Source organism: Falco rusticolus, chromosome 6 (assembly GCF_015220075.1).
Source record: "Falco rusticolus isolate bFalRus1 chromosome 6, bFalRus1.pri, whole genome shotgun sequence".
Classification (NCBI taxonomy): Eukaryota; Metazoa; Chordata; class Aves; order Falconiformes; family Falconidae; genus Falco; species Falco rusticolus.
This window is the reverse complement of record NC_051192.1, coordinates 81,390,491-81,413,165: the sequence shown is the minus strand read 5'-3', so window position 1 is coordinate 81,413,165 and position 22,675 is coordinate 81,390,491. Positions and strand designations below refer to the sequence as shown.

The window sequence follows — 22,675 nt, the reverse complement described above, 5'->3', positions numbered from 1 at the left end:
CATACACATTCAGTTTTCCCCAACATTATCGTTCTGTTACCCAGAAGAAAGGAAATTAATCTACACTAAATCATGAATCCTACTTGCTTTTATGAAACTTATTCTTAAAAATCAGTATGCGTCTTATCAGGAACTTAACCTATACATGGAATTTAGAAAATAACAACAAAACCTTTCCCTTACTGGGACAATTGGGTTGGTTTTGCCTCTGAATGGGCTCCTTATACAGAAACCTGGAAAGAAAAGGAGGCTTCTGAAGTCCCTTTGCCCCAAGTATGTGCTTAGAACAGCTGTAGCAATGCCATCTGATAAGAGAGACAGCATCTGCTTTCAAAGGGAGAAGGTCTCCACAACCAAAACAGACCTGTTATCCATGGAAGGAGCAGTACTGTGAGATTTCAGTGAATCATTACACTCCAGCTGGTGCTTTTTCCAGATTGCAAATTAACTTATTTAATTATCTTGAAAAGGCCTCAGCTTTCATAAAGTTCCCCATTGTGTCGCTACGATTACAGAGAACAGATTTATCTCATCATCATATTCCAAGAGCCATATTCCCATAAATCTGTGCTAAACACATTTTAACTCCATTTTTGTCATCTCATGTATCTGTTCTCAATTCCTCACTTCCCTCCTAGAAAAATAAAATACTTTTTAGGTTGTGAGACGTTACTTGCAATGCTGTCTACCTGCACTAGTACCACTGGTAGAAGCATGGAGTATACTAGCATACTTAAGATGTCAAAGGACAGTACATTTTTGAAGTACTGTCTGACACCATCACGCCTTAGAGAAAATGCTGAGATGATACTTAGATGGGGCTGTCCTTATGGATCTGTATGGACAGAAAGCCACCTTGTGTGTGTGTGTGTGTGTGTGTATAATTGGAGATGAGGCGGGCAGGGGGAAGGAAAAAGAATCTCTTTATGCAGAAACATCACATCCCTAAGCACCAGACAAAAATAATCAGATCTGTTTCCCAGCAACATCAAACTAAGTGTTGACTGCTGCCCAGTGGAGAATCTTCTCACCTTGGAAAAAGGAAACTAGAAAAAGAAAGAAGCCAAAAAGATACCTACCCCTCAGAGGCTGACAATTGCACTGCAACTGTCATTCTTTTGCATTCCTTGCTTCCTGACAAATACCAGGGATGGGGGGGGGGGGGGGGGGGGGGGGGGGGGGGGAGGAAATCTGTACACAGCAATCTGTAACAGCAGCTCATTCAAACACATTGAGCTGAATAAATAGCTTCCAGATAAATACACCATGATAACTTGGAAGTTCTAGCCTATATTCTTCTACCTTGCTACTGTGCCATAGGAACTAAAATCTTTGCTAAGTGCTATTCAGGGGAGCTGTAAACATTTCACATCATTTCATGTTCTTTCTGGGGAGGGAAGTAATTTCTCCTAATAGACTAATATGTTTTTATCATAATTATTCAGTCTGATTTGGACTGCTGCTCCCTCCACTAACGAGGAAGAATCCTTTATGAGGCTGCACAAAACATTCACTGAGAAATCTGTTTATGTTTCGGTCTGATCTTTCTGAATTCATCTGATAGATTGCTCTTTGAAAATGAGCTTACAATTATGTTCTGCCACTGCTCCTTTTAATGTAAGCCAGCCGAGGAAACATCACAAGTTAGGTTATTGAAATCATGGAGGAGAGTTTTGCCCTTTCAGAGGTCTGAAATCAAATTATTCCGAAAAGACTTTGACTGGCTATTACTCTTCCTGCTTTCATCACCAGGACTTATCTGATCCCTTCTCTGCCTACCAAGGAAATGCTGGGGCTTTAAGCTCAGTTTCTGCCCAGTTTTGGGGCAGTTAACCTAGAGTTTGTACCTCTCCCTGTTGAGCAAGAAACACCCAAGCCATGACTTACAGTGAAGTACAAAGGTAAGAGGTAGCTGAATTGTGTGGCCCAAAACAAGGCTGCCAGTAAACTGGAGCTGTGTACCACTTACAATCATTTTTACTTCAGCTGATGAGCTAGTTGGTTCCAATTCTGTATGCTTCTGCTTTTGCAGCAAGTCGGAGCTTCCAGCAAGAAGAAAGGAGGGTGTCCTGGTTTCAGCTGGGACAGAGTTAATTTTCTTCTTAGTAGCTGGTGCAGTGCTGTGGTTTGGATTCGGTGTGAGAACACTGTTGATAGCACACTGATGTTTTTAGTTCTTTCTAGGTAACGTTTATACTAAGTTTATAACGTTAAACTTTTCAGTTTCTCAGGCCTTGCCAACAAGAAGGCTGGAGGGACACAAGAAACCAGGAGGGGATAAAGCCAGGACAGCTGACCTGAACTAACCAAAGGGATATTCCATACTGTAGAACAATATGCTAAGCATATAAACTGGGGGGAGTTGGCTGGGGCTGGCCAGGCATCAGTCAGTGAGTGGCAAGCAGTGGTATTGTGCATCACTTGTTTTCTTTTCTCCCCTCCCTTTGATTTTATTCCTCTTCTCTTCTCCCTCCTTTTCATTATGATTTTTATTATTATACTTGTTATTACTGTAATTGTTGTTATTATTATTGTTACTTTATTTTATTTATTCAACGCAGGGGGGATGGGGGGCAAGCAGCTGCATGGTACTTAGTTACTGGCTGAGGGTAAACCATGACAGAGACTAAAGTGTCTTTATTCATACTAATCTACAAAAGAAACTTCTCCCTTTTTCCACATTTAGAACTAAATGCCTCAAGAAACCCACCAAGTTCACAAGGAGTGAAGCAGGAGATACAAAATTCTTTTTGCCTCTGGCTCATATTCCCTAAAGAGATACAAGTTGCTTCAAATGTCTTCACATAGGAAGCGCAATTTAGGGGACAGTATCCCAAAAAGTTAAACACAGCCTCAGGACAAAGTTAAAAATCAGACATTCACACTAATGACATTCCGACTCAGAGTTCAGCATTTCTCTAAAACACACAGACACACTATGGTAGGGTGGGCTGGCAGCCATATGCTACTGTGAAGGCTGAGAACACAGGAGGGGACTTCAGGCCATGACAGATGAAGTTCTGCTGTAAATCACCTATAAAGGGAAGAATAAACTAATTCTAAAAAAGCAAGAGGGAAAATAATCTGATTTAAAAAAAAAAAAATAAAATTAAAGGAGCAAGCAGTTCAGTAAATTCCTATCCACTGCGTAAGAAGGGAATAATATGAACCAAGATTGAAGGTGAAGCTAAGGAAGAAAGAATACACACTCGATACAAGTTTTGCTAAACATATACCTGGGATAACTGATTTGGAACCCTTCAAGAGTATCAGCCTAAAGCAACCAAGGCAATAAATATCTATCCTCTAAACTGTCATTCCTAAAATACATGCTTGGCAAAAAAGGGTAGAGTACTGCATTTATGCCTTCTTAGGATGGAGTAACAGCTGCAGGCTTTTCAGATCTCTTTAAACAAGGCTGCCAAGAAACAATACGATTGTTGACTTGATGAGCTGATAACAGCTCAGGAATTTGTCTCAGAGGACAGGTGCTTCAATCCATGAATCTATCAATTCATCAATGCTTTGTAAGATCCTTTGTCTTTTCATGTAGCTCTAAAGCAAACTGACAAGTGACAACAGACTGTTCAAATATTTTCTTATTCTTGGAATAACACCAACCAGCTTCTCTCCTCCTTTCTGTGAAATTTTAATCCAAATCAACGAAAGGCAAGAAACTTTGATGAGTATGAATTTTTTTTTTTTTTTTCTACCCATGGGCATAATTGTCAGGACAATAGTGGCAAGGTGAAAAATAATGAACAGACAATTACAGAAAGATTTGCTTCTCCTCCTCTTTGGATGGCTAATGTACGGACAAAAGCACCACCATGTAAAAGGAATATCAGTGTCCTTGTATTCAGACAGACAGCTGCACATTAAGTCAAAAAAGGAACTTCCAGGCACAGCACAGTCAGTGAGTATGTACCACTGCAGTTTTATGAACACCACATTAAACTGTAACAACCCATATTATCAAACAGTTTACCTGTAGCAAAGCATGCTCCTCCCACTAAGCAAGGAACCCCAAAATTTTTTAGGGTCTCTGAGGACAAAAAACTAGTCAGGTGGGACAAAAATAATTTAGACAACATTATCTTTAAAAATGGATACTTTGGTCTTTCTCCTCCATGTGCTTGCACCAATACTGTGTGCAACTTTATATATAGAAGGAAAACAAGCATCATAGCTTCAAAGAGCTCACAAATTTCTCACATCAGGGAAATATAACTTCATGGGCAGTCTCTAATCATTCCTGAAGCCTCTGAGAGACCTACTATTATTATTACAAACAGGGAGTGAGAAAGCAGAGCAGGGAAGATACAGCTGCAAAATGAAACTTGCCTGAAGGACTTAAAACTCTTCAGCTCTCAACAGGCAGCAGCAGACACAAATGCAATATCTGATCCCTACTGCACAAGATTTTCCAGTGGTGGATTTTGTGAAACCCTGGTATTCTTGCATCTGTTGAGTTGTTAAGCAGAACACAAGAAGGCCATAGAAAAGCTGAGGATCTGAATTCTTTTACAAGGTTACATTGTTTTAAGCAGAACATCAACTCCAAAAACAAGACTGGAGAAATGAGTGGAGGAAGAAAAGGATCCATGATATCTGTAGATTACCTGGTCCTAAGAACAAGCCTTGGCCCTAAAGAGAATTTCTCTGGTGTGATATTAGGTAGTAAACCTGGGCAATATATCATCAACAACAAACCTTAACAATGGCTTGATGGATCTACAGTAGCTTTCAGGTGAACAGGATGGAAGACCACTTACACCGCTTTTCCTCTCAATTTAAGATTCAAACTCTTTGTGCCTTCCTATCTCAGCAGTAGCCACCCTTTAGCTTCTAATCTCCATGGGCTTGAAAAATCTCAAAACTGGCACAACACACAAGAGAGGAATTTTTTTTTCCCAGAGCAGATGTTGCCAGCGGTGGAGAGGCCCCTATTTCAGATAGGGTTTGCTTCTAACACCATCTCCCTTTAAATGTCAGCCACAGGTGTTCTGCAATTCACACACATCAACTCAATCACCAGAAGAGTGCACATCGTACCAACAGATATCCTGTCAGGTATCAGTAACGATCTTTCTTTACTCAAAAACAAGAGACTGACCATTTGTCTCCCATGTAACTGTAACTACGAATGCTCATTCAGCAGTTACTTCTGTCTGATGAAGAATATTTCCAAAACAACATACGTTGCAAACCCATTATCAGAAGAGTTACACTGCATACCAAGGTTTAAGCAGAGAGAAAAAACAAAAGAAAAAACAAACAAAAAAAACCCACCTCACAGTTGAAAGAAAGAAATATCACAAAAAAATAGCTGTCTCAAAGTTAGACTCCAAGAGCTTGAAAGTGTCCTTTCAATGTTAAGGAAAATCTGTATGAAGAAATAGAAATTATGATAATAGTTCAGATTTTCCACATATTTTTGCTCTCATACACCCAAGTGATTACAAGAAACTGAATGGGACGAAAGAAATTACGCCCTACTCCTCTTGGACAGCATGTGACGCAGGTGAAGCTGATGTGAACTCCCATAAATATTTCAAATGTCAAAAGGATTTCTGTAACAGATTTATCAACACTGTAATCATAAATATTTATAAATCACAAACATTTGAAGAGAAAAGCAGCCACACACTAATCCTTCAAATTAGAAGGGTGTTGGTTTTGTACCCTGGAGAAACTGAAGAAATATAGAAGGATTACAGATACCATGTACTTATCACTACTATTTATGACTCCATTAGCTAAACACAGATTGAAATTAAAGTTTGGATACACTGAAAATGAGACTTAGTTCAGCTACCCAAGGTATGTTTGAACAGGCTGCTAAGATCATAGAAAACAAAGAGAGTGATCTATGAAGAGCAGCTTCCTGAAGTGATTTGGGAATAATGGGACTTTCTCTAAGCCAGTCTGTCTACTTCTAATAGAATGGAGAGGGATGTCTTTTTTGGATAATTCACCATATCCATATTAGTTGATATTGCAATGGGTCAGGTGAACCACAAATTGTAGATTAAGTGTGCTATTTCCCTGTACAGATAATGAAGCACAGAAAATTTAGTGCAACTGTAGACATCTAAAATTAGACAAGATTATCATATTTTAGGTCTGTGAGCAAACTTTATTCTGACTAGGGCAATGAAAATCAACATCCTTTGGAAAAGGTGTTATTTGCCAGGGACACCTGCTCTTCTCTGCCTACCTTGCAATTAAAAGACCTTTAGCAAGTGAGATATCAGTATTGCTTAGTTCAATAGCTTGGGGGCAAAGAATCTTTAAAAAGCTGGACTTGTAATACAGAAGTTGCTGCAGATGAATTGACTTAATTTCTGGTGTTCAGTATATTCTACTTAATCCACAATTAGAATATCCTCTCCAGACATTAGATGTCAATAAATCTCTCCTGATCATATGCATCATATGCAATCAGTTCTTTACAACATTAAGACATGTGTTGCAAAAAGCAGCTTGAAAGTTACTTTCAAATAAATTTAATGTTTGGAACAGGTTGCAGAGAACAGAAGTACAAATAATTAAGTATGAATAGTCATTAAATCACTTCTCTAGAGAAAAAGGTCTGTTACTAAAAAAAAAAAACAAAAACCAAAAAACCAAACCAAACATCAGAGCTCCTAGGTAAAATCCAATACATCACCCTTCTCAATCAAAGTTAGAATCTAGAAATCTTTTCACAAGGCAATAAAGTTTCAGTACAAAAGCATTCCAGTAAAGCCTCACCAAATTTTGTATCAGGGAACCATCTACAAATCTCAGTTCATGAAGAAAGTAGCTATACATTTTTATTTTAGATATCACATCAACAATGAACTGTCTCTCTCCTTCATCCCAGAGCGTTTTGATCTTCACTTCCCAGGGGAAATACCTCCCCAGAGCGTGGAGACATCCTCCACTGCCTGATTTCCAAGCTCATCCTGTGCCATTGATCTCCGAGTGAGAATGACTCACTCCACATGTACACATCACAGAAAGTGCTCTTTGAGCTCCTTTCTTCTTTTTCTTCACATATTACTTAATTAACAGCTTTCCTGAATCCTACAATACCAGACTTAAAATAATTTATCATATGTCAGAATAAACATTCACAGTATCCATAGTCTAAGTACATTAACAGAAATAGCAGATATATTGTTCTTCGCCTGCCCAAACTTCCCATTATAAATATTAGGGATTCCTGCTTTCAGTGCATTAGACTTAAAATTGCAATTCTAGGAATCTTTAAAGTGGTAAAAAAAATATGCAGTGTTTCTTTAAGACATGTTCCAAATGTAAATAGGGTACATCAATACTCTTACATAAAACCAGTATCTCTGAGGTTATAAAGTAACATTTTGTATTGACAATTTTGTGTGGAATTATTCCATATGAGAAATCGATTCTGAAGGTTTAAAATGTAAGTTCTGAGTAAGCATCAAATTCTCAGCTCAATTCCATTACAAGAATTAAGTGTTCTACTACTTCAGAGCTCTGGAAAAAATAGAAAGCTGTACACTGAAGACTCTCATATCTAGGTACAAGAAAAGGTACCTGTTTGTTTCCTTGCTACTGCATCATAGTCAGAAATTATTTGAGAAACTTACCATTTTCCAAGCAGAATCTCGGACAGATCTTGTTCAAAAGAAGTTCCTGACGTAATCGAAGAACTTCAGCTTCCAGCACTTCAACTTTTGACTTCCATCCAAAGTCTTGTTTGGATAGAGTTTTGGCAAGGTGCTCAGTGTATTCTTTGCAACTCTTCCCTGGTGGTTTTGAGTGGATAATTGCAAAAGCCAATGCTAGTTTTGAAATTTTCAAATACCAATCTTGATTTTTTCTTCCGCCTTTTATTTCTATTACATCAGAAAAACAGAAAACAAAAAAGTAACTTCACTATGACTTTGTTAAGGAAATTATGCACAGTATTTTCTTGGCTTTGAAAAGTGTTCAACAGTGAGACCAATTATTTTATTTCTAGTGCACTTCTAAATCATCAAGGAAAAAAAGAAAACATGTAGAAATATAAGCACCTGTGCACAATGTGAGAATAAAACATACATGAGCTGCACTCCAGCTATAACAGCAAAATTCAGGCAGTGTTTGAGAATAACTGTGGAAACAGCAAGCACTTCAAATAGGCTTATCCTTGCAAATTTTAAATGCAAATGTTATCTCCACTAAAACAAAGATGAAAACACTAAAAAAACCACCCCTCACCTAACCTCAAAAAAAAAAAAAGAAAAAAACTAAGCCCATGACTGAAGAATGTATATGGGGTTCTTTAACCTTAGCTTAAACACAATACATGCAATTTCTTGAAAGTATGCCAAAAAGTCCCAATGCTCAAAAGATAAAACTTCTGAGGTTGTTGTTAGTTTCCGGGTTTGGACACCTGGTATTGCCACCCTTGCAGTTCTAAGTCTGCATTAAGCCTCAAGCCTGCAGAAAGGTCTATGCAGACAGCTTGAAAACGATGCACAAGGCTAGTAAGGTAAATGCAGAAGAGTTTTATCAGCTTTGTTCCAAGCAGTGAGGATGGGGCAAAAGGCATAATAGGAGTCAGAAAAAGACAATATTTATCCAGATGATTATGTCATGGGGAACAGCACAGGACCTAGGAAAAAAATTAAATTAAAATAAAAATAACTAATAATATCCAGCCTACCTAATTAGCTAAACTGTTGGGTTTTTTTAATTCCATACCATTTTCATTCAGTAGTTTGCTGTATTTTTTATCTGAAAAAAATATTACTTCCACAATAATTAAAAAAAAATAATAATAATACTTCCTATGCTTTCATCCTGGCCTTGACATCTAAATATTGCTCATAATACTATTTTTTTCTTGTTATCCAAGAAAACTATAATAAGGTGTGTTGAGTATCTCTGAAACAGTCACACCACAGATCTGAATAAGCTATTTTATGTCATACTTTCACCAGATCGCCTATCACTCAGCTGATTCCTTCCTTTGGTTCTCCTCAACTTTGGACAGTAAGTCATAAATCATGACGTATTTATTTATCCATCAGAAACACTTCAGGGAAGAGCTGCCTTTTAAATACTTCTTTCACCTTTCAAATACTTCTGAAACGCACAAACAATTCCTGTACCTTCCTTGCACACTGTCCATTCAGACACACCGGTCAGTTACACTTTGAAATATACAGAGCACAAGTGATAATACTGCAAAAATTCCCTGGCATCTATCTACCTACAGCTATGCTTTAAGCTACTGTTCTCCACCTGAAACCCTGCATTCCTGCCCTGTGTCAGGGCAAAACCACCTAGTCTAAGCCACCAGTGCGCTCTTAATGCTAATGAAAGACTAAGCCCTTCAAAACGGAACTATACTATCTATACCCATTGCTTAAAGCAGTTATGCATTAAATAAATGGTACTTTTTGCAAAACTTCTTACTTAGAAAAAAAAAATCTATTTTGCACAACTTTTCCATTCATATCTAAAAATTCCAGTGAAAAGCTGAAGTTAATTCTCTCAGCCTCAAAGGATCAGCACCTCTGTGGAACAACAAACTGATGTAAGACTCTTGTTTGGTTATACATCAAAGGAAATGTTTTACAAATACAGAACCATGCAAGTAATTGAACTGCCTTCAAAGCTGTGAATAAAATGAAATACGTGGAACCACACTGAAAGAAGAGTAAGTAGTGACAGTAAGGTATCCAAAAACTTTAGCTTTGAACCTGAAAGGTACTCCCCAGATAATCTCATCTTCTTAACAGAAGTTTCACCCAGATATTACTCAGTGTCTGCCAAGCTCCATTCTTAAGAGTTCCTTTGCAGAGACACAAAATCAGGCAGGCAGAAAGATGTCTTAAAAAATGGCTTTCACTGCTGGTTTATCATTTTGATATCTCCAGAGACTACTTTGCAAAAGCTTTCCGATTCACCTTCCTTTCAAAAAAAAGGACAAATAAAAGAGTTGCTTTGTGCTTTATAACATGCTTTGTCGGTACTAGCATTTTCCTTTAACTACATTCAAGGAAGTTGCAGAAGGACCAACATTCCAATGTGGGTCAGGGGATGGTATTTAATTTCAGCACTTCATGAATGTTCAGGTGACTTTTATCATTAGAGTCACCATCAATACCTTCTTTACTGTCATGCTTTGTTTATTTCTACTCACATGACATACTATTACAAAGAAAATCCAAAGTTAGCTGTTTGACCATGGATACTTTGCCACTATGCATTTTGCAACACCTCAGACCATAACTCTAAATCACTGGATTTAGTCTCAAAAAAATCCCCAATAAAAATAATCCAGTAAGTAGACAAGTATTACAAGGAACTGGAATGGCAATAGTTGACACTGAATTTCTACATCTCAAGGAAATACAGAAATGCTACCTCACTTCTTTTCCACCACTTATTACCATACTAAAGAGAGTCACTTTTCTACTTTGTTTTAAAGGAGACTACTAAATTTTAAGCAAAGCAAAAATCTTAGTGCACATGCTAATAATAAAACATAGACAAGCAAAAGGTTCTTTCACCCTCAACATGCAAAAATGCTATTTTCCAAAAGAGATGTACCCCTAATAAATCACATAAGCCATGGTATCTTGCCTAATTTTGCTTTAAATCACAATCATCAAATTCTTAAATAGAATTCCACCTTAATACTTAGGACATACAATTAACTACTGAAATTTGAATTTTGAGGGAGGCCTTTTCCTCTTTAACATCTTATACACACTTGTGCAATAGGAGTGCCTTACACTAAATGAGTTTAATGAGGTACTCTTACCCTAGAGAAAAAGAATCACTCCTTTTCTGGGATAATTACTTGTAAAGATGTTGTAAAGAAAAAAAAAAAAAGAAAAAGAAAAGCAGCCCAGATCACAAAGTTGGTTCTCCTTAGGAACAAGATACAATCAAAGCAGTTTTTGGAGAAGTAAGTCTGTGGGAATCTCAAAATCTCTTGCTTAAGACCAGGAAATTAATGACAAATAGTGTACCTGCATGTATTTCCAGAAACAGTGGATTTCATAAAGATTTTATAGAGAAATTCAACTCCTTTCTATTACTGTCACCATCACCATTGCTCTTCTCTTTTCTTCTTTTGCGAGCATGAAAAGATAAGTTTGTGGAATTAAAAGCAGGAGTTGTAAAAGTTGATTCAAGTTTTTCCACGGCTCCCTAAAGGGACAGCTGCTCCCTCAGAAACCACTGTAAAAATCTTCCAGAAAACTAACACCAGATGATGCTGTTAGAAATACAGGGATGCTGGCCAGCTGTGCATTAGCAAAAATTGCACAGCAATCCCTTGCCCTCAGGAAGTGCTGCACCAAAGACCACCAAAAATACATTCCACTAAAAGCATATTGTCAGCTACAGAGTTTTATCAATAATATTTTTACTCACATCAGCACAGAAACGACACCAACTGTTAGACAGAAAAGAGGGTCAGAACCAAACTTGAAATTTTCCTTGATTGGAAACAGTACCAGGCCAAGAGCAGAAGGAAGTCACCAGTCCTAGTTGCTAATGCCAAAATACATCTGACAGGAACTGAAAGGATCAAGAATCATCTACCAAAATACAGCTGGTACCCAAATTACTCAGTGAGAGTAAGAACTTACTAACAAAGCTCCATTTGTGTGCTTACTCAGTGCTAAGGAGGGAACCAGTAACCCCTTGTCAACTCTGCTTGAAGCAGGGCACAGCATCCTAAAAACAGATACCATCCAATGACATGTTTCCTGTGCAAACCCCTCAATCCACAAACAAATACTGGAAGCATACTCAGAGGACAGGATCGGGTAACACCATCGTCAAAGAGGACTGAATCTCCAGAGTTCCGACAAGAAAAAAAGAGACCTCCCTCTCTCTCTAGCCTTCTGACTCTCGGGCAGGGAGAGGGTACTGAGGATCCACAGCCCTACTGAGGTCCTAGCTGTGGAAGGCTGCTGAGTAATACGCAGCTGCTGAAATAACTACAAAAGAAGTCGTGAACTTTCCTGTACAAATCTGTGTTAGATTACCAAGGGGAACTAAAAGGTGGTGTAAAATCCTTTGAGGACCTTAGATATAAGTAAAACCAGGGTAACAAAGAAACAGGGTAAATCTGATCCGTAAGCACTACCTTACTCCACTTAACCTGCTAGTCCCCCTGTTCTGCAACTGCATTTGATGCAGCAGCTCATATTAGATCATTAACTACAGCAACATATCTTTGTGGTAAGTCTCATCTTGGTTTTGACACTGCCTGCAACGTGTGAAGAGGAAATAATTCCCGCTAATCAGAAAAAAAAAAAACCAAAAAAAACCCACTAGCTTCAGATGATCACCTTTTTAGTTCATTTTCTTCTCAGTCAGAAACTTCATATATTTAACTCCATTCCAAAGGTCAAAGGTTTCATATTATTGGTTTAAAAGCCTAAACAATTCCAATCAGTCATTGTTATTAAAAAACTTAAAACATCCATTAAGGCCATGAAACTTACATCTAAACTTAAATCATTTACACTAAAGTAATTTTAATAAGCTATAAAATTTCCTGTTTCCAAAACCCGCAACACCAGGTTGCACCTTGCTAGTTAGTGGTCCCCACTTTCATACCGATAACATGTTGTCAAAGTCTGAAAGTTGAGAACACACACATCACATCTTCAAGAAACAAAGACAATTCCCCGAGCCCACTACTGGCTCAAAAGCATCCCTTCCTCCCCTAGCACTCTCTTAGCTGTCAGAAGATGCTTTTATGCCTCTTACTTCTTCATTGTTTCTTTCTTCACAGTTAACTACACACAACTGAGCAGCCCAGCCCCTGAACGCGCAGCAGTTGCTGTCACTGCTGCACGCAACACCAAATTAAGTCTCAAGAGGAAACAAAATTCTCCTGAACGCTATTTGGATTTTTCTACCTCATGCCAGAATTACACTAGTGTCAAAAACAGGCTGACAGGGCTAACAATTTTCTGTCTTTAACAGAAGCACCGAGGTGATCTCTTCATTATTCTTTGCACATTAGTCCACGTGAGCTAGAGGAATTGGCCTCCCAAACAGGATTAGCCTAGAAAGGGGTACAGTTAGGTATGCAGTCAGATCAAAATGGATCGCTCCCTGAGGAAAAAACCCAGTGATCGTGGGATGAGCCTCCGCCAGCTCCTGGGCCCACATCCATTGGTCTCTCCCAGCCAGCTCTGGGCTCCTCCACCCCGAGGACCAGCAGCGTGCCACACCCAGCCATCAAGGGATGAGCTACTCAGTTTGCACAGGTGAACCCTCAGCTCTAGAGCCTTTAAGAAGTCTTCTGGGGGTGTTTATGGGTAAAGGGAGGTGAATAATTGCAGATAATTTACCTTTCTGAGTGCTACGTACAGATTTCTGACTGACCTTGGAAACAGAGATGTCACAGACTGATGAGGGAAATGGGGCTAAGTTCTAGTGTGATTTAAAAGTATAAGGTACCTCAAAATAAAAGCAAAACCTAAACTTGTTTGAAGTAATTCAACATTTGAGAAATACTCATTTAGGTCACTGAATTAGGCATGATCTTAGGCAAGATCTCTATGTTTGCCCATGAAATTCATGGCTAACAACAGAAGAAACTTCTGCAAATGCCACAGACAAAACCTTATTGCTTACAACAGGACATTCATTTGTTACTTAGATCATTATCATCTAAGACTGAACATTTCAATGGAGTAAGTCACCAAATAGACTTTAACTTCTAGGCCATTAAAGGGCTCAGTTTTCTTCACGATTGAAATAGATGGGACATACAGAAAGGATTTGTTGGGACAGAAACAAATTGCTATTCACCACTACTATGCAGCTAAAACTCTTCACACAGTCCTAAATAACAGTATGTAACAAATATACAAAAAATGGTTTTCCTTCTAAATTGAAGTGTATGGCCTGTCTTCAAAGGCACAAACACAACAGGAAAAATGTTTTGTTGCTATGATTTTTACTGGAACTACACTGCAGATAAAGGTGAAAAAAATACCCCTATCTTTGTGACCTCATTCTGCACTATACAATAGCAACTAAGATATTGACTCGGTATAATGGACCACAAAATGCTGCAAGTGCTCTAGTGGAACTGGGCTGAGCTGCAGACACATAAGGCCATAATATTAAGCAACAATAAAATAAACTTCATTTAATTGGTGTGCCTAACATAACGCTTTCGTGTATATAATAAATAATGATAATGAGACAGCTGCATATTCAAGATGAACTAAAGTATGCCTTGTGTTCCAGTTAAGGAGCTTTTATTGTAAAGATGTATATTAAACCAAGGCTACTCCACAGTGTCATTTTAAAACAACCTATACTCATAATACACAAAGATTTGTAACGTGGACATGCTTACTGAGGGAAGAACTTGCTTTTACTACCACAAACCTAAAAAATACCTCCAGCACATCTTTTTTAAATGGACTCAAGATGCTAAAATGATACTGAAAATAATATTTAAAATATGTTATGTCAGAAGCACAAGGAAACCTGATTAAAATGTACCATGATTTATTTCTTCAAACAATTTAACTTTTACATAACTTTAGCTTCTAAAATCAAGTCATATAAATTCTCCAAACCCAAGCAACATAATTGAAAAAATATTTTAGAACTTTTTAACATTCCCCAACTATAACCATTTTGTAGCACTTAAGAACAAAAGCAAGCATAATCCCTCAAGATTTCAGTAACATTTTAGAGGTAGGATTTATCTTCTCTTAACTACAGAAATCTACAGTTTAGAAGACTACAGCTGAGCTAACCGTCTAGATTTCCTTCACTATCAATGGACAGAAACACAGATTTCTAACGTTAAAAATAAGCCAAGTGATGTGTACATCTACTTTGTGATGAAGTTAAGGCACAACCCAGAAACACTTGTTTCCTCCCAGCACTACAAAGAGGGTTAAGATGATTAGATCAGAGTTACATATGTGTATTGTGGACAGCTAACCTCAGTGAGATGAGTCGGTGCATCACAGGCGGCTAAAGCTTAGACCTTCAAAAAACCATTTAAATGCCTAACTAACAAGAGAAATGTTGCAAGGCTAAAATCAGCACTTTTTAAAAAAGTTTGTAATCATAGATCTTTTGAATATCTCGGGGGGGGGGGGGGGGGGGGAAGGGGGGAAGCTTTCTAGAAGAAACCCCCAAAAATCATGGAAAATTTTTGTGAGAATAACCTTGCAAGCATTTAAACATTGTCCATGCATGGAAACAAAACAGCATACAAGTGCAAAGTAAAACACACGGGAAGTAAGTATGTCCAGAATTAAATGAGTGTAAAACAATCAGTTTGGCCCTCAAAAAAGTGAGATCACAAGGCAATTATTTCCACCCGTTTTAAAATGTGTAAAGTCCCAATTAAAGATACCACGAGTGTATCAATAATCCCAATACTATATGCTTAGATAAACTCTTTCTAGGTTTAGACTATTCTGGCATTTTGCTTTCTGAACAGAATTATTTAACAGGGTTTTTTAATGGTCTTTTTTCTATCATGCTATTGTAGTGACACATCTAGAAAAGACATACCATATCAGATTTAACATACAAGAATCCCAAGTCACTCAAGGGTTCAACTCTGTCAGTCTTCTTAAAGAAACATTACAAAGTATTGACAGCAAGGACAGCTTATGCACCATAGGAGCCTCAAAAAGATAAAAGGATTCACTTCTGCTCTATTCCCGTTAGTACAGCCCAAATAAAAAACACTAATGTAAGCCTGAGAATTCTGGTCATTTTAAATTATGTATATGTTCTCTCTACAAGCTGAGAGTTCTTCCTTTTGCACTCTGTTTTTCTTCTCCAACTGGCTTTTTTTGCTGTGCCACTTACAATGAGATCTAATGAATCTGGTACACATTACTATGTTTCTCTGCTATTCTCACTACTAAAGACATGCATACATTTGCACCAAAGGGAACGTATTCTATAAAGCCTGCTGTCACTGCACTTGCAATGGTGCAAATTTACCTGTTCTTATGTTGGAAGAGATTTCTTCCCCTACCAAACAACACTGTGATCACTCAATCCGTTGGCTGTAAATCCATTTGGTTTGGAAATTGAGGATATACTTTTCATTACAGCTTTATGAGATAGAGCATGAAGTTCAGACCCTTATTTACAGAGTTTCATATGTGTTAATAATAATTACATAAAGTCTAAATTTACAGTTCACATTTTGGACTGTGGAAAATAATCCCAGTCTTCATATACTGCCAAGTTACAACAAGAAAGCAGCCATATCTCCCACATTTTACTATTGCAATGACTGAATTAGCTCTTGAATGTAGAATTTCAAAGCAGAATTCAAAAAAAAGGCAATCATGAAGAGTCTGGAGGATTATACAGGGATTATTTTGCGTCTCTCCTCTTCCTGTGTTAAAATCCATTGACTAAAATACCACTATAATTTCCTTTTCAATTTCACACTTTCAGCATCTGAACAGTTCAATTTCCACAGGTTTTTAAAACTGCAAGATCAGTATCTTTCAGTGAACAAGTTTCCTTCACATAAGTTACCAAAAAGCATCAGTTGTATTTTAAAAACCTTGTTCTTAGGTTTCTTACATAAATTTTCTATTGGCAGAACGAAAGATGAGGTTGTTCAAAAGAAAGTAAATGTTTGAAACACAAGACAAAGAATAGAGAAACTGGTAGGAACACTAGGAATCTAGTGCTATAAAAGGCATACAGTATGCAATGAAGAACAAAGTCTTACATATACTATAGATACTAACATAACTATAATCACATTTAAATATGTAGTGCCTGGATATTAGTTTGTGAAGCACTGGAAGTTGTAAAAGGCAGTTAACCGTGGAAGCGCCTTGCCGAGCATTTGCACCCAAGTCCATAGAGAAATATTTTTTACGCTTTAATTCTGCTTAATTACTAGTTTATTCAAATTAAGAGAACAACTGGGGAATAAGAGAAAATTAATCATTGCTTTTTTCCATCAGTCACCAATTTCTAAATTCCTAAGGACAAGGTGATCAGAAACAACCATTTCAATTCACTGGCATTGGAAATAGCTTCAGGTAAAAATATTGATAACTGCTCTTTGGTAACTTTTTGATAGCTCTCTTCTGTTGTATCTGCATGTTTAATGCGACCTTATTTTCAGAAGCAGAGCACTAACAACATCAACTGAATTCCAGCACCTGTCCAGTACCACTGAACAACAACCCAGCGCTCTTACTCGTGACTTGGGTGAAATAAGCAGGAAACCAACTTCAGGTTTGTAAAACAGCAGAAAAGAAAACTAAGAACTGGATGAATACAGACAGAAGTAATTCGCAGCTTATCTTCTTCATTAATAATAGAAGAGTGGTGCAACATCCGTGTGAAGGTTGCCATTTCCTTCCAAAGAAACTGACCTTCCCTTCAGGACACCCGTCCCGACACACGCGAGCCCGCCCCGGCGGGGCCTGCCCCACGCCGCCCCACGGTGCGCCTGGCCCCGCCGCCCGCCCCGCCCCGGGACCCTCTTCCGCACCCCCAGGCGACCCCCGAAGCCCAGCCGGCGGCGCGGGCTTTACGAAGGCGAAGGGTGTCCTCGAAGGCGGCCGCCGCCGCGGCGGAGGAGACAGCCCACCGACCTCGCCTCAGGCCGCGGCCCGCCGCCCTTACCACCCGCCCGGCCGCGGGGCTGCCTCGGGCCCCAACCCACCTGCAGCGGCAGCCCCTCCGCTGGGGCCGCTCCCCGGCTCCATGGCGAGGGGCGGCGGCCGGCAGCCGCCTTCAGAGGGGGCCTGCGGCGCGGCGGTTCGGCGGGAGCCCTCGGGCAGAGGCCCTGCGCTCCCACTCGTGCTTGTCCCGGCCAAACGCCGGTGTTTCCTGCGGGGGCTGCCTGCGCCCGCCTGCAGGGCTGGGACGAGCAGAGGCTGGGACGAGGGCGGGCGCCCCCGTGCTGAAGGGGCGAGGGCTGCCGCCGGCGGGTGGGGGAAGGGGGCAGCGGGGTGGCCGCTGCAGGGCGCCTCGGAAGGCCCCGGGGCGGCCGCCGGAGCGGGCGGGGAGCGTCGCCGTGGGCCGGCGTGGCCCCGCGGGGGTGGCGGAGCCCCCGTCGCCTCAGACACCGGGAGGGACCCCCACACGTGCTCTGACGCTCTCAAATCCGCAGCATTTTTAGGGGCTATAAATTGCGTGGAGGCCTTTCGAACCATTTTGTTGATGCATTCAGGTTTCCCTAAACGTTTCTTATGTTCGGATATCCTGAGAGCAAGTGAGATCTCAAAACGTGGGAACAGTGTTTCTCTGACCATACTTTGGACATAGCGGCCTTCCGGCTGAAACGCTGTGACCAAAGCTCACCGGTTATATTGAGACATTATTTTTGGATGTAAAATCATATTCTTTACGCAAATTGTGCTGAAAAGGCCGTTTTAAGACTTCTTGGCCAGAAACAGAGCCTGGTCAGCTGAGGAAGGAGCAGAGGAAGGGCAGGAGGAGAGATAAGGAATGGGTAATGAGGCCAGGCGCGTCAGCTGCAGCCAGGCTGCCGCGGTGCGTCAGGCCCCCGAGTAGAGGGGGACTGATCCTACTAAGTACAGGTGTATGCAGAGGTGACAAATAATATATACTTTAAGAATTCTTGTCCCTGTTTTTTGTTCTTGGATAATCTAAACAGCTTTATTTTTAAGGTGCTAAATTTTGTTCAAAAAATTAACTTTTGAACCCAGTGCACATAGACTTCTGAGCTAATGTACTTGGGCTTTCTTTTAATTTGAAAAATAAATTTACCGTCCCAACTACAGAAAACTGTTAACACCTTGGAACTTTCGTTTTAGACTTAAAATGATAAAAATAAATTAGATTGAATAATTTAGAGTTTATTTTCATTCTGACAGCGCTACTTATTTCTCAGTGAAGCCCAGGGGCGAAAAAACCAAACAAACCAAAACATTCTCCAGCCTTTTATGACAGTGACATAGCAGCAGCTACATTTTGTTTATCATTTTCTGTGCGTCTTCTGTGCAAGTAAGCGATGCAGATGCTTTGCAAAGTTGACAGTCATTATGTAGATCGAAACTTTCATGTTTTCCCATGTTTTCATCTGAAATAAAAGATTCAGCGACAACAGTGCTTTTACCTGCAAAGCTGGGATTTATATACAGGGAGCTGAATCTAAAAAGCAGAATTAGGCAGAGGCAGCATTATTACTGTTCTGAAAAAGAAAGTGGCTCTACTATTTGTGAGAGTACCAGTCCTGCTGCAATTGTAGGCTCACTGAGAGGCACCTAACAACCCTGAGACTGTTAAACAGCTGCCTGGAGGGATGTTTTTAGCTTGATTATTTTGTACTTGAACATCTAAGAGCTGCATAAATTTAGTTTTAGATGCACAGCCCCTTTTTTGATTTGGACCTAGCATTGGTTAAGAGGAATGCGTCTTAAACTTAAGAACTCGTTGTATGCAACCTTAAGAATACCAATCAATGTACACCTTCTTAAAGTTTTTAGGTTTGCCTTTAAAATAAATTGAAGCATCCCAATATTTTCAAGGTGAAAAAAAAAACCCTGATTCCCCCAGTCCCCATTAACAGAGCATCTCTAAGGACTTTTTTATTTATCCAAAAGCAGCAACATTTGGACATAATCAACTGCGGATTCACTGAGATGTATGATCCTGTTGTATTGAAAAACAGTTTTCAAAAATAACGTATAGAATTTGTATTAACTTTATAACTGAATATTCCCTTCTTATTACATAATCTGACATTTTTATAAATGAATTGTGTGTGGTTTTGTGCACATGCATTCATGCACATGCACAAATTAATGTTATGTCAAATAAATAAAAAATAAGATATACGCTTTCTATTTTTACAACCAAATGTGAGATGATTAGCACTGTATGTCACCTCAAGTGAACCAATTGTAAAATCAAGCTTTGATTTGAAATAAGCAGTTTGTAGATCGTAAAGGAAGCTGATTCTAGTAGTTGCAGATCCTTTTGATCTCTTTCTAAAGATGCCTTTTGATCTCAAGAAAAGTCAAAGGACATATTTGTGGCAAAAGGTCATACAAAATAATTAGCTGCTTTTATTAATAATTAAATATAAGAGCAGTGCAGGTGTTTAATCACATTGGAGGTCATGAATTCTCAGTATTTAACCAATCCACATGCTGAATAATTGCAGACAAGTCAGTGGTCAGCTGAAAACAAACTCCAAAAACACAGGCTTCAATTGGTTGTTAAAGGTAAATGGATTACATTGCTGCCAGACATGCAGGCCCTGCTCTTACTGGATGCCTACAGCATCAACAATCTGGGCAAACGTGAAAGAAACCTTTTTGTTTGGAGGGCTACAATCTGTCAGAATTCATCAGACATCTTTATATTTTAATGGATCTCATTTACCCGAGAGCTGGAAGTGTCTGAAAACACGTATGAATTATGCTGTCTCAACTGTTGTAGTTTGCAATTGTGTTTTGCTGATGTTGGGCAAGAGATAAACCATCTTGAGAGGAGTGTGTGAAAATCATAAGCAGAAACATCAGTGTCTTCTCATTTGAGCCTTCATTCTTCTATGTTACAGTGCTGTATTTAATTAAAAATAAAAATTTTAGCATCATGATTCTTCATTACTCGGCATCATGCTCTTTTCAAAATAGATTATAATGTGTTTGTGATGGCTCTGGTATGTAATTCTGATGACAGAAATATGGCTCAAGTAGTCATCACAATCTGCAATTCTAAACAAATCATGATTTAGGATGTTCAGGGAGTTATGCAATGACTTCTTTGTTACTGTTCAGAAATTAAGCTTTACCATCAGGGAAAAAAAATAAAAAAGATAACACTTCATCTGAGGCAATGAAAACCTCATTCTACAAAAGTAACATAAAAAGCTAGACATAATATGAGGAGGAAAGGGAAACAAACAAAACTTGCTACCATTACGAGCAACATACCATCAGTTATGACAGTATGCTCTGTTATTAGATACTTTACAGTGTTTTATTTAAATGTTACCGCTTACATCAAAGTAATGACAACAGAATCCATTCTATTCTATACAGTATATACTAAAGAAAGAGAAAAACTTTCCTTCAAAGAATCTCACCATCTGGAAATCAATACTAAAAGATTCCTATACCACCAGGTAAGAAAAAGGGTAAAAGCGTGTTAGCAAGTAATCGGACTGATGGTCATACTTTAGTGTAGAGAGGTTTAAAAATGAATGTGACAATATAGCAGACAATTTTCTATATTTGCATTTCATCATTGATCTAAGACTAACGCAGCACTATTGTGAGATCTTTTTTTTTTCTTTTTTCCCTGTATAGGACAACAGACATCTGGGAGCAAAGAAAAATTAAAGTAGGGGCATATAAAAAGAGTTTTCATTTAATTTAGTGGGGTTTATTATGATTCCACAAGGATTTCTTTATGAAGTTTATAAAGAAGCAGAGAGAGGAAGAGGTAATTTTTATGAAGTAGCTATCCTAGAATATAAAAATTTCAGAATACATTTCTGCACGCGGGGCTAGAATTAAAGACTGTCTGATAAGTCCTCCCTAAATGCCTCATCATATAGAAAATAGAGTGCATTAAAATATCTACATTTTTCTGATTTAATCCTGACATTCTGATTGACATTCCTCTGTGCAAATGTTGGTTGTCAGCTGAATCACGGGTTTCAATGTTCATTTCTTTCTATTGACTCAAATGGGTCTGGCATAAGTTTTGATGAAATTAGTTCCACCTCTTGGAACATACTCAATCACACTTCACAGACAAAAAATGCCAGATGCTGGCTGGTGTAAGACACAGTGGTTTGTGCTAGTGCTTCTAGTGCCTCGCCTGTCTAACCAGTAGCTTATTATTCAGAGCTTGAAGGGTACAGAGTAAATTCTTTTTTCTGGGGGGAATTTGCACCTTGTCTCCCACAGGAGCATTGCACTCAGCAATAACAGAGGTGTTCTGAAAGAGGGTTGTCTCAGTTCTTTTTGCCAAAAATGCTCTGCTTTGGGTAGAATTAAATACTCTTCAGGCTACAGGGAGCTTTAATAAGGTGAAAAAGCAATTACCTGGCAGAAAGGGGAGGCTCCAGTTTTGATATCTGCTCCAGGTAATGTGTATTTTTCTGCAGTGAGAACTGGAATTTGCCTTACTTTCAGGTAAGAAACCAAGCTACCTTTATGTGAGGGGTCATATGTGATACTATGTAATATGCTGTCTCATCCTCTGATGGAAGAGCTGCAATTGCAATGTTGGTCATGGTGACAGTCCTACTTGAAGTGGGGCATAGGGCTGACTAGACAACCTCCAGAAGTCCCTTCAAACCAAACCAAACCAAACCTGAAGCAAAACAGTGCTCTGCCCATACCTTCACCCTGACCACCTGAAGGTAGCCTATAGTCGGTGAATTGGGCTGCAGGATGGGAGAGGTGGGCTTGAACACTGACTCAGGAATGGAGTATGTGTGTGCCACCTTGCAGCTGAACACTCTGGCCACTGAATTATCGGGCAGAAACTGGTTGAAGTAGCTACTATGGTATTTTGTAAAAACTTGACTATTCCAGACCTAAAATAAGGAGAGGTTTTGGAGGCTGTGACATGTATGTGGACATACATGTTGTGATCTGCACTGGAGGGAATTGAATGTGGTCTGTCAGTCTTACACACGGGTAAGAATTTTGATTCCCTCAAGAAGCTC

General features: G+C 39.1%; 1 protein-coding gene across 1 annotated transcript in view; it reads right to left on the bottom strand.

The window, feature by feature from the left end:
• MEI4 (meiotic double-stranded break formation protein 4) overlaps positions 1 to 18,176 on the bottom strand; it is an 80,443-nt gene extending 62,267 nt beyond the window's left edge. The window contains exons 1-2 of the mRNA XM_037392970.1: positions 17,684 to 18,176; positions 7,617 to 7,865 (exon numbers count right to left, since the gene is read on the bottom strand). Coding sequence (XP_037248867.1) covers positions 7,617 to 7,865; positions 17,684 to 18,176 — 742 coding nt within the window. The remainder of the gene's footprint in view (positions 1 to 7,616; positions 7,866 to 17,683) is intronic.
• Between the last annotated feature and the right edge of the window lie 4,499 nt (positions 18,177 to 22,675).